The sequence below is a fragment of the Calliopsis andreniformis genome, chromosome 12 (genome assembly GCF_051401765.1).
Source record: "Calliopsis andreniformis isolate RMS-2024a chromosome 12, iyCalAndr_principal, whole genome shotgun sequence".
In the NCBI taxonomy this organism is placed as follows: domain Eukaryota; kingdom Metazoa; phylum Arthropoda; class Insecta; order Hymenoptera; family Andrenidae; genus Calliopsis; species Calliopsis andreniformis.
The window spans coordinates 15,942,860-15,956,016 of record NC_135073.1 but is presented as its reverse complement, the minus strand read 5'-3'; the positions used below and the strand labels follow the sequence as shown (position 1 = coordinate 15,956,016).

Genomic DNA, 13,157 nt, shown 5'->3' with positions numbered 1-13,157 from the left:
TTGCTGGATCTTGGATTTGTGTTTACTCCTCTCGCGTATCGAGAGGCCTACTTGTACTGAGATAAAGGAGGTCTGAGATGCTGATAAGCTCGCGGCTGCGTTTCCACGAGTGTCGTGAGTTTGAAGGAAGGGAATGGAAGATGTGGGAGGAATGGGATCGTCCACTGGGTCGGTTCGTCGAATTGCATCTGGCGCATCTGTCGCTGCTTTGACTTTTTTCCACGTCTGTCTCTGTCTCTCATTCATTCATTTGTGCCATTCACTCGCGCACGCCGTCCATTCACGTATTCCCTCGCGCACACTTGCGGGCGTGTGTTATGCTTCGTTTCGTAAATGAGTGTTGATGTCAGAAGTGCATCGGAGGTGGGTTGCATTCTAACGTGCAATGCACAAGGTTCTTTCCTTGCAAGAGATTATAAGAATATCTGCTTTCGATAGAGCACAGCTCTGCTATTTACGTGAGGCATAGCTTAATAGATTTCTGAAGTTCTCGAGATAAGACCACGTTAATTGCAGTCGTTTCCAATTACCACTAACTCGACGAAAGAAACTTGAGCAAATTGAGGGAAAGTAAGCTCGAGTTGAGATAAAGTCGTCGCGTTCGCGGTATCTAAACGAGAGGAACGTTTCTTTTTTCTTTCAAACGCCTCCATCCTGAATAACGAGGTCTGCGATAAGAATTTGCGATGCAAAGCGTAGCGTTAAATATTTATGAGGACACTGTGACCGAGCATGAATAGTAGAACTGACCGTAGATGTCATTTGAACATTCAATGCTTCCTCAGAGGCTCATGACACGCTTTTCCTCGACCCACCATCAAACGTCAGAAGCCTCTTGAGATTATTTTGAAACCAATCCGATACAATCTCTACATGCACCATTCACTCATCTGTCTTTCGCGCGAAGAAGACACGTGTGCCACATGTGGTCATTTACGCGTAGAGCACGTGACTTTCTGTGTGACCCATATGTGGGTCATGGGCAAGAGCACTATTAACCCTCAGAAATAAACAGAGCAGTTCGTCCACTGTGCGGTTTTCTTGAGCGTTCCTGATTGTCTTCAGATCTGCGAGGAGACGATGGCAGAGCACAAGGAGAGGCTGGCCGAACTCCGAGGCCTGGTTGCACAGATCGCTTCAGACGTCGGCTTGGATGCAAGTGGACCACTGCACTGCGAGGTGGAGGCCCTTGGACAACGCCTCGAAGACATCCGCGAGACATTATCTTGTCTCGCGGACGCGGCGGACGCTCGAGCCCTCAACCAGGAGCTCGCGCGCGGCGATCTATGCCAAACGAAAAATTTCCTGGACTCGGTCCAACAGGCAAGTAATTATATAATATTTTCGTGGGCTGGGTCTTCTTTTTCTTTCGACTGGGCTTAAGACTGAACACGAAACTGAGATACGTAACTAATTTCATGCTTCGTTCTTTTTAAATATTGCGCTTGTTACAGTTCTGAATAGTTTAGAACGATCGATAAGACGCAATGGGGTTCTTTTAGAAAACTTTTGCATATATTTCGATGCAGGATTAAGAGGATATTATTTATTGAAGGAGGATATGAATTGTGGACTTAGTGATTGGAGTATTTCTATGAAGCTTCTTTCAGGAAATCCGTGAGCAGTAGTCTTGTAAATATTTTGACGGAATGTAGCGATGGAAAAGGTGTTGACACGTACGGTTAACGTCGCACGGTTAGCAGCCCCTGTGGTGTTTATTTAAATTAGCACCAGACGCTCTTCCTCGAGCGAGGTTACTGCTCGCTGCAAAATTATAGTTTGCAAGAAAGTCAGCTTGAAAGGTATCTTTTGCTGTAATACAGCCCATTAAAATCATCTTTTTTCTTTCATAATACATGGTGAGTTCTCTTCGAATTTCTGATAAAATATTCGCAGAATTTTAGGGGCAAGAACCGACACTAGATATTTTTAGAATCCTATTGTCTTCTATCTCAGAGTCCCAGTTTCAGGAACGTATAAAAATATATGTGTACATTTTACGATCATTTTCCTGGAATCAGTATACAGTGTTTAGGTCCAAGTCACCTTGACAGAACGCTTCAAATCGATAAACCGAACGAAAGCCGTATTTTGGGATCAATGAATCGCATAAATCGCGAGCTGCGACGCGACGTCTGAATTTCACGGGGCTCGTTTCTGAGAAACGAGGGTTCTAAAGCAGCGTGTGTTCATACGCCAAAGAACACCGTACGCGCGGACTTCTCTTATTCTGGCGTTCACGGATTCGTCTGGAGGCATGGGATGCCTCTCATCGCACAAACCGTTCCTTTTTCTTCAAACCCCAACGTCCAGCACCTGTGCAGCGCGATATTTCATCTCTAGTTGAATGCAACAAGACAGAAAATCTTCTGTCAGAATTCCTGTGCACAGTGAAGTGCTAAATATAACCCACATACTCCATTATTAATATAAATCTGTCTATTTACACGTGGCCCAGATAAGGAAATCTCCGAATCCAAAATACTTAATTTCAATCGATTAAGAAAAAGTTAAGATAACAATTCTTTTTATTTTTAATTCAACTATTTTTTGAGTAATGGTTTTCGTTAAAGTTGATACACTTCCAAATACTCTCGACCAGATTTTCAGTCCTTCAAGTTCCGAAGTTATTCATCCTACTCAAGATAATCGACGTTTTACGACTTCTTCGAGTAGTGCGGCAGCCTAACCAGGCACGCGTTACAAAATCCAAGTGATGGTTATTTTTATTATCGCGCAAGGTTAGCCAAGTAGGAAGCTCCGTCGAAAAGAGCCTTGGCCGATTCGTTTCGGGATAATTCGAAATTTTTGTCGGAAGGAACCGCATACGGTGGCTCGTCAAGGTGATTTCCTCCAGCGTCCATCAGTTTCCGGCGCGGGCGTGCGCGTACTATTGGTGCTTGGCACAGGCTCTCTCTCGCACGCGCGTTTATATTTTAATCGCGTTAGTTCCGAAACAATTTGTTGTGTCAAGGCCGAAGGGCTTAACCTGGGTGGCAATTACATCGGTCACGAAATCCGCAACAGCTGAATCCGGCCGGTGCACCTCGCCACTCTTGGCGAAACTTTCGACGCCACTGAGAAAACGCCTTCGATTGCACCCTCCGCGAGGAATTTACGGCGATGATCGTCCACGGTGATTCGATGCCGATGGAAATCCCCAAGGACGACGGTACCGCGAATAGACGATGCTTCGAGTTTGAGTTCGTCGATTGCTGGAACGTCGATAGAGGAAAAAGTTACGAGGGAGGGTGGGAGCAAGTGGGGTGTAAAGAAGGGGATTTTATTATAGAAAAACTGAATTGTATATTAATATTCTTTGGAGGAGGTGGGAAGAAGGACTTGTCAAGAGAAAAAATGGGAAATTGATAGATAAATCTATATTTCTTTTCTATTTCATTTCTTTTTATTTCCCGCTCAAAAAATTGAGAATTCAGAGATACATAAGACTGACATTTTCTTGAAATACAATAAAAAAATAGTACTCTATTTCCGAAATTTCACATATGCATGCTGAAAAGCATTCCACTCTTAACAACTTTTCTTCTCTTTTCAGAGTCTCACTGCGGTGTCCCAAGGCGAGTCAAAGGAGCAGTTGAAGCTGCTCAGAAACCACCTCCTCGCCTTGACATGCACAGAACCGCAGCTGCAGTCTATCAAGGAGCGCAGCTTAGAGATTTCCACGCAGGAGCCCTCAGTTGTGGAGGTCCTGCAGCTCTGGCAGAAAGTCTTCAGGGAGACGTTCCAGCAGTACCACCGCTTATCGGCTCGTCTAGTGAAAACCCAGGACGGTGCAACAGCGTTGAAGCTCTGGCAGGAGTATCTGATCCACGTGCAGGACTTCCTGTCGAACGGAGTGCCTGGCGATTACAATGGCCTCTCAGAGCATAGGAACCTCTGTGAAGTGCACAGGAACCTACTGACTGATCAACAGAATCTCATCCTGACAGTACGCGCAGAAGAAGGCAGCAATCTCTCGACGACGGAGCAGTTCAACATCCTGACGAATCTCCATAATGAGACCCTAGCCAAGATCATGGAGAGGCATGCAGCGGTTCGCGACAGGTTGGCAGCTTGGGACAGGTACAAGCTGGACCAAAGCAAGCTCCTGTCATGGCTGAAGGAGGTGGAAAGAGAACGAGGTCAATTGCACCTTAGGTTCATTCACCTGCGACGACTGGACAAGATCCTGCACAGGATACAGACGCTGCTGGACAAGATACCTCAAGGAGAGGCTCAATTAGAGTCTCTTCAGGAACAGCAGGACTCTCTATTGGTCAACTGTGACGAGGCCCTAGCTGTGTCCATACGAATGGAGCACGCAGCTGATGCTCAGAGGATCGCGAACTTGAGTGCCAGCTTGGAGACCTGGAGAGACTTCATTCAGAGGATACAGAAGCTCCACGTGGAGTACGATGAGCAAACGAAGAGGATCAGCTCGACGCTTGATGAGATCAGCCAAGCTCTTAGCACTGTCTTCCATGCAAAACCTGCTAGCTTGTCCAGGACGAAGGAGCAGCTTGAGTCTGTTCAACAACTCCAGACCAGGCTGTCTGGTATGACTGCAGATCTAGAATCTCTGGGAGTGATCACCGAGCAGCTAAGGGAGTGTCTTAGTCCATCAGATATGAAGTCGCTGAATCAACAGCGATCTCTGTTGGTCCAGCAACACGGCGATCTAGAACACCAAGCAGCTTTGTTGGTCTACAGGTTGGACGAGCGCTGTGGCTTGTACGATCGCTGGAAGGACAAACAGGACAGGCTGCTGACGTGGATAGAGGACACGGAGACTCGGATCCAGAGCTGCGACTCTGCGGCTCCCGATGAGCCTGAGGAGACGCTGAAGAGGCTGGAGTGCGAGTTGCAGGCAGAGATCGCTATGAAGCAAAGGGAACTTTTGTGGCTACAGAATACTGGTCAAGATCTGATCGAGGTCGCTGAAGAAGGGGAGAGAGAGACGCTACAGAGATCATTGGACGAAGTAAATGAGAGGTGGGACCGTCTACTAGCCACTGGCAAAGCTAGGGCTACTAAACTAGTTGATCTAATGAGGTCCATGAACACCTTGGAGAGGAGGTTAAGCGAGCTGAGGACCTGGCTGGCCAGCGTCGAGTCTCAGCTGTCAGAGACATTTGTGATCGAAACCGTGACACAGAGCTGTATTGATAAGAAGCTCGAGGACCACGAACACCTCCAGAGGACTATCGAAGCGGAAAGTGGCAACGTCGGCGAGGTTCTATCTCTCTGTGAAATGCTGTTAAGTGAATGTGACACCTGGAAGGCTTCCTTCAATACAGACACTATAAAGACTGGGATGGAGAGTCTGGGACGCAGGTGGACAGCCACCTGTATAAAATCTGCCGAAAGGAAGGGAAAAATCATCCTCGCTTGGAAAATCCTACAGGAATTACAGAAAATTAAAGCTGAGAATGAGAGTTGGCTCGAGGAAACAGACAAATCTCTCGCAGAACTGGAGAACAGTTTAGACGAGGTGTCGAAGGAGGAATTGAAGAAGATGATAGAAAGGGCTCAGGGTGTTTTAGAAGACGTGGAATCGCGAGAATCCGTGGTGAAAACTATCGAGCAGAACTTCGGTCGATTGGCTAGGACGGGCCTTGAGCCCGATAATTTAAAGTCACTTATCAGCCCGACCAGGCAGCTTATCGATAAGTGGCAAACGTTGAAGCCCAGAGCTAACTCCGTTCTATTGGCGCTCCAACAAGGACAGAAGAATTATCGGGACTTCATTACTGTGCACGGCGCGGCGGTGGTTGGACTGACGCAAGTCGACGTTCGGCTGACCAGAACTCAACACCTCGCGACGCCTGAACAGAAAGCGTCGATACGACGCAGGCTGCAGCAGCTGAACGAGATCGAGGAAGAACTAAGAACGCAGAATGTCACGTTGCAGAAGGCTGATGAGCTGGCGTTGAGAGTGATGCAAGAATGCCATCCAGATGACGTGGCCACTATACAGGAATTAGTAGATGAATATCAACTACTATGGAAGGACATCAAAAAGAGAGTGGCTTCGTTGAAGGCGGAAATTGAGGGACAGGAGAAGCTAGAAGTGGACGAGGCTGTGCAAGTAGAGACTTTGAAGTTCGAGCAAGACAGTGCTGTTCAAGTGGACACATTGCCAAGGTTGCTGAGAATGACCTCCAGCGATGCATACTTGATGGAGCTGGAAGCAGCGATCGTCGAGTGCAGCGACACGCTGGACACCCTGGAAATATCTGTTACCCCGGATCCTGTTTCAGGACCTGGTCTAAATGCAGCTGCCAAGAATATTGTATGTGTTAGACGCACTAGAATACTATATTTAGTCTTGTATAGGATGTAGGGTACAAGATGTAGTGCTGTATTAAAACTTGTTTCTCCTTGTGCAGAGTAAACTGATTGGAAGTTGTCAGTCATCGATTGAGCTAGTTCGTCACCTTCATGGGCTTCTCATAGAAGACGGAAAAATGAGTGTCCAGGCTGCCAAAGGAAACGAGGTAGCCGCACTGACGGACAGATACGAGAGCCTTCTTATCCTTGCCAGAACTCGAGAGCAACAAATTAAGGAACTGAGGTAGAGTCTTGTATTAAATGCTCCTTTTTCTTTCTAATAACACATGGCATGCTAATTCCCAAATAGAGACCACTAACCCAGTATTAAGCTAGAAATTTTTCACACACAGGTCTCCCATCACTGACGTATCCTCCCCCTGCGACCAGTGAGTGTCCCCCTCTAGCACTAACAATTCTCGTTGACTTACCATTAACATTCTCCATTCATTCTCAGCTCGCATTTAGTACCAAATTAGCAAGCCTCTAAGCAAACTATTAATTTGTCGTTTGATGTGTACTACCAACGTGGAAACAAAAAGTATATCAATATTTCTTCGTTTGCAGCGACAATGGAAGACTGACATGTCCCCTCTGCTCGCGGCGCAACTGGGCCCAGCTGGAGAACGATCTCTGGAGGCTGGAAAAGTGGCTAGAGTTCGCAGAAGGCACTCAGAGCGAGCAACACTCGCCACCCAGCAATATTGAGCAGCTGGAGGATGTGATACAGGACCACCGCGAATTCCTGCTAGACTTGGACAGCCACAAGAGCATCCTCGTCAGTCTGAACACTGTTGGCGCTCATTTAGCTGACCATAATGAAGATATGCGTCGCGCCACGCAACTTAGGGAAAGATTGTCTGGTGCCAACGAGAGGTGGGACAAAGTGTGCAACGTCGCTGCTAGATGGAAAGATCAGTTACAGGTTGCGTTGATGTCGAACCATCAATTTCATCGTATCATCGAGGAGCTGGTGAGCTGGCTCGAGAGAACGGAAGTGAGCATAAGAGCCAGTGAGCCTGTCGATTTGACTGAATCCCCGGAAATTATGACCGCCAAGTATAATAAGTTTAGGTACGCTTGGGCAAAGTTTAGGAACTTAGCTTGATTTCTTTTTTATTCGAGAAAAAATTCAGTTAAAAAATGGAATATTTGTTCACTTCAGGGAACTGAGAAGCGACCTAGAACGATGTGAACCACGAGTTCTATCGCTACAAGACTCCGCCAACCAGTTGTTAGACGAGAAAGGCGAAACCAGAGCTTGCCTACAGGAACTGCGACTCAGGTTGCAGTCCCTGCGACGACTGACAGGAGTCTACGCCCTAAAATTGGGGGCTGCCCTCGGAATGGACCCCCGAGAAGTTGGGCTCGCAGTCACCACCACTTCTTTAGCTTCCCTTTCCCATGATGTAAGCTTCAATCCTATCTTTTCTATTACTTTCATCGGTGAAAAACTGGAAGCATTATAAAATTCGGAGTAAAGTATCTCGAACGAAAATTTGGGAAGGTGCAGACGATAGGTTTTAGAAGAAACTTCCAGGAAACTTCAGTCATCCGAGGCTACTTGCTGATACTCGATGGTTCTTGCTTCGTAAATGTTAGCCTTCGGTGTAGATTCACGCACTATCTCATAGGATCACTTTAATCGATACTTTGAACACGAGGCACGGAGTCCAGTAAAAATTCCATGGACAGTGAATGCAAATATCGAAGTTCTTTTTGTTATTCAAGTATATGAAGTTAGCCTGTTGGAATTTTCGTTCCTCCGTGCCTCGTGACAGTAGCAGTCACATGCACAGTACCTTATTGTTTGTGTTTTCTCTTTTACTGTATTGTAGCTGCTCGACGAAGCTGCCTCTGGAACCGTTCAGCCCCACGACGCACCTGCCACAGAGTACGTTTCTTTCATTTTTTAGTTTTTCTGTTTCTGAGCAGCCTTTTCCAAAATACCTATCACTAATGGGGCCATGTATCTCCAATTTTCTTAACTTTGTATCGCTATTGACAACAGGTGATAGAAACCTTGGAAAAAGTTGACTCAAAATTAACTATACCCACATTTTACAAATGAACAGTACAGTCTTTAATTTGCCTAGTATTGTCTCTATTAACGATGACCCATTTCTGTTCCAGTGGTGACGATGGCCAACAAACGGTATTGTCACGGGGATACCGTTTCCTGGGCCGAGTGTTGCGCGTCTCCTTACCAATCCAGGCGCTGATTCTAGTTGTCCTCGGCGTCGCCTCTTTGGTACCATCCGCCGAAGAAGACTACAGCTGCATGCTGTCGAACAATCTCGCGAGAAGCTTCACGCCGATGGTCGTCTACCCGAACGGGCCACCGCCGATATAACCTTAAAGAAACTTGGTCTAAGACGCCTCGACCCATCGAATCTCAGAAAATCCTTCGGTCGAGGCGGCCAGAAGACCCGCGCGAAGCGGAAACGCGACGTCGCGAATGATCTACGTGGCTACCTAACTAGTCTGTCGCGAGGCGATCTTCCCTTTCCACCGAGCGATCGATGAAGAAGTTGTTGAAGGAGTTAACGCTCGGTTGTTCCATTTGTTGAGTAACTGGATCGTCCAGGGAAGCGATCGTCTTCGGAGCACGCTCGTTTCCCTGGACGACGTGTTCCGATCGCCAAGCGACACCCACGATACCACGACGATTTTACACGTGTGATAAAAAGGAAGTTTATACTCATGATAAGCGCGTAACACGGACCAAAAAACCGTTCGCTCGTCTGTTTCGTATATTCCGTGATCTTCGTGCAATACGTAATTTCCCCCGAATCCGCGCGAGACGCCGCTTCCGGCGGAAGAGAAAGGTCCACGACGCTTGACGGCCTCTTGCGCGCGGTAATCCGACGGATCAGTTTCGATTTATTTGTTTGCCCCGACATTCCATGTAACATTACCGCGAGTTTGTATTTATAGAGAATTTATGCAGATATTGTTCCGTTGACGATTACACATAGCTGTCGGTTTTTCCTTGTTTTCGTTCGTTGTGAGGGAAAAGGAACGAGGGGAAGCAGAAGGAGTTAATGTCACATGGAATGCGCGAGTCAGAGACGTGGTGACGATTTATTATTGAACGATTATCATTACGAGTCGTAACGAATCGCTTGTTAAGCATCAAACAAGGTAGGAACGAAACGTGTGCGAGAAGGGCGATAGACAGTGCCCTTCCCTCGCGTTTCGTGTCGACGCCTAGCTGCGTAAACGAAAGAAATATATACTTGTCCGACTTTATTTTTTATACGTTGCGTTTGTATATCGAGAGACGAAGAGAAAGGGCAGGAGGGCGGTTCGATGAGTAATCGAGAACGAAAAACGTCCATTGACACTTGGTACTTTAGCGCAATCGCTACGCGAGAATAGTCATTGGTGCTAGTTCGATCGATAGAGATTTAAACGATAATAATATATTATATATATGTATATGTATATCATAACGAAGTATCGTCGAGATGTAACGAATTTGTTCTTCTTTCATTTATTTTCTACGGTTACTTAAGAAAAAGACACGTATCGCATAATGTTATCGCATAATATCGACGAAGATATGTTACTCGTTTAACCGAGGACGAGAGTTATTTACTTCCGGGAGGATCGCAAACCGGAAACGCACAAAAAGATCACGAGAGTTCATTCACGAGGTACAAAAAACGAAACGACTGTTTTCAAACGACAATTCCCCTTTCCCCACGCTAGTTTCGCTTCCTAATTTATCGATAATCATGCTTGCTAAGCGCGATCGAGCTTTGTTACGTATTTTTATAAGAACAGAGCTTTCCTAAAGGCGGTGTACATCTATCGATGTAACGTAATTACAATAAATTGAAGCGCATACAGAAGATTGTTTGAAGAATAATTATTATTTTCCCTACTGTCTAGCATTCTTCATGGCGCAGCTTTTATATGGTATGTATTGGTGATTTAAATATTATAGAATCTTAACATATTTTTATTTTAACTGTTGTGACTTTTTGAATTGCGCTGCCTTTAAGAATAGACCATATGCGCCACCAAGTGTAAAACAATGACTGCGCGGGAACCAACTGCGCAATTTGGAGGGAAATTTAACAGGTAAGTAACTATAAATAGCTCTATATTTGGAGTTATTTATTCCAGAAAAATATTCGTCTAAGGTACAAATCACTAGATATATCAATTTTATGTTTCGAGAAAACAATCAACATGAAAGGCAACTACGGCAACATCATTCCACAAACTTGGCCGAAATCGAAAAGCCCTCTAAAAATTCTGATCAAATAAAGTTTCATTAGACATGAATGGAAGAAATTACTAACTTTTCCATTTTTCCACCTCCTCCTTGCGCAAACGCGATAATTTCGCAAAGTTTACGTGACGCACGCTATGTAAACCGATAAAGTACTACTACAGACAATATAACATAAAAAAGTAGCGAGAACAAAATATAATTCCAGATTTCAATCTCAAGAGAGGGTCTGAAAACTTTTTCATCCGTGCATCTTCTCGTCTTTAGTGACAATGTGTTAAAAAGCACAGCGATATTTTCCTTCGAAGTGGAACTGTGTTGACTCTTCGATCGTTGTCTACATCACCTTCAATTGCAAACGCGAAACTTACTGGCAAGTCTCACGTCCTAACTAACAGAACAAACACACGTGCATCTTCTTCGCGGACTCGTGTGTATTTTATTCGAAGAGAAAAGTGGTAATTAAAAGTGGCTCAGGCAATGCAAGCATCGCGATCGCGGCAACGCGATCGACAGGCGCCACAATTAACTTTATCAGTGGCGCCCGAGGAAGCATACCTGAACAAAGCTTTCGACAGGCGTAAACGAGTTGTTGACACTCCGCGTTCACTTCTGTCAAAGTTCATTATACCCTTCATCGAGGCGTCTCTGGCAAACATCGGTACTTCGGAGAATCCCTGTCAATTTTTTTCCTTAGAAAATAATGTAATAAATGAAGAACTAATGAAATCAAATCTGTTTGCAATTCGGGAGTTCTGAGAATTCGCGATGATCACCTGGTTTCCTCTATTTTAAGCACTGTTTGTTGCTCTTTGGGCATTTTTTGATATTTTCTTCTGATCAACTGTGCACAATTAATTGTCACACGAGTTAGAGGTTTAACGACGCGATGTAAGTATATTTGCTTGTCTGGTTCCATTATTGAGCCTTCAGTCCCGTGCAGAAGATTTTCTATATTTATCGTGGGATTATTCACGACGTTTACAGAGATTCATCTGGCTGTTAGAGTTACCTTTGGTAAAATGTTCGACGCTTAAGCAACAGGTTGTTGATATTTACTTCGATTTAAAGACTTGGTAGTCAGAGACTTGGTTTGCAAAATGTAAAACTTCCTTAACATTGTCCTGAAATAAACTCTTGAGAAACGCAAGAATGTTGATAAAGCATCTATTCTGATACTAATTAAATCTGAGATAAAAATCAGAAACTGCATGCTATCTAATGAGTCAATCTAAATGAGCATTTGCACATGTGCATCAGAATGAAGTTTAATAAAATCTATCAATAGCTGCATGGACTGAAAAAATAAGACGTGCTTCAGGAATGGGAAAAACTTATGCGCAAGCGTCTCATTCACACTGTCATTGGTGATAACGAAAGTGGTAGTTAGTACTTTAGAAATGTTGGTTTGTCTAAGTCGATTTCTTCTGTAATGACAGTTCCACGCAAATCGTGTCACTATCGAGTTCTCTAAGAGTTAGTTCTTCGGTTGTTCGTTCGATTAAAAATTTCGCTCTCCAAGATGACGTTAACATTAAAAGACAGAAGGGTGAAAAGCTTGAATGACATCCCTGATGTGTTTACAATTACAACTAATAGGATTTACAGTATTAATTTAAATATTCTGGAAGAACCTTTAAAAATCATGTCAGAGGATACTGAAGAATCAGAAGACGCAGAAGAAGCTCTTATTGTACAGGAAATTAAACAGGAAGAAACTCTGAGTTCTACAGATAATGAAGAAAAGTATCAGGAAAATAATTCTAAGGTAACATTGCTCATTTTTTTAGGTTTTTCACTTTTGTGTCATCAATTTTTTTTTTTATTAGATCGAGCCCCTTGATGTTCACAATTTCTTAGGCAATCTCTACAAAAAGGAGGATTCAGAAAATAAATTTAGTGAATTCGTTTTCGAGCAAAAACTAAGAAGGAAGAAACGAATACTGTCGCTAGTTGATGTATTTATCTCGATGTTTTTAATCGCCCCATTGATAATTGGCGTTTGGAGAGGAATATGGACTTTGATGGACCTTTACAGGTAATGCAATTAGTAAATACACAATTAAATAATACTTGGATTGCTTTACAATAAGTTCTTCTTTTTTAATATCTCAAGAGTCCCTGGAGTGTTGTGCTTCATCCTCGGCAATTTAGTGCACATAGTTTTCGCGATCTTCAAGAATTTTTTGCACACTAGAATGACTGGGACATTGAGGAAGAAAAATTGGGCGTATAAGGTTCTCTTCAAAATCATGCAAATTGTATACACGTACGTTTTTGGGGTGACCTGCAACGCACAGTGGAGGGGCGGATGGTTTATCTTCGACTACTACTTCAATGGCCATATTCGGTGAGCCCATTAACACCTAATTTTGCAGAAACTATATATTACTGAAAAGTGATTACTAGATTAAAGAAAAAAAGACTAAGTAAATATTTCAGCTGTACTTGTTATTTTCTTTATTCCAAAAAAAAAAAGTAACAATTTTATTTACATTTTAGAGCACGGAACACATGGGTCATTAATGTCACAGCAGAGAAACACTCCTTAAGTTGTGATAAGAATAGTTTGTTAATCGTCTTT

At 44.1% G+C, this 13,157-nt stretch overlaps 1 protein-coding gene across 1 annotated transcript in view; it reads left to right on the top strand.

Moving 5' to 3' along the window:
- The window catches only part of Msp300 (Muscle-specific protein 300 kDa), a 91,618-nt gene extending 82,791 nt beyond the window's left edge, over positions 1-8,827 (top strand). The window contains 8 exon segments of the mRNA XM_076389959.1: positions 1,066-1,323; positions 3,557-6,292; positions 6,390-6,574; positions 6,684-6,719; positions 6,898-7,404; positions 7,496-7,739; positions 8,169-8,224; positions 8,464-8,827. Of these exon segments, the coding sequence (XP_076246074.1) occupies positions 1,066-1,323; positions 3,557-6,292; positions 6,390-6,574; positions 6,684-6,719; positions 6,898-7,404; positions 7,496-7,739; positions 8,169-8,224; positions 8,464-8,683 (4,242 nt within the window). The 3' untranslated portion in view covers positions 8,684-8,827.
- Positions 8,828-13,157: the final 4,330 nt, after the last annotated feature.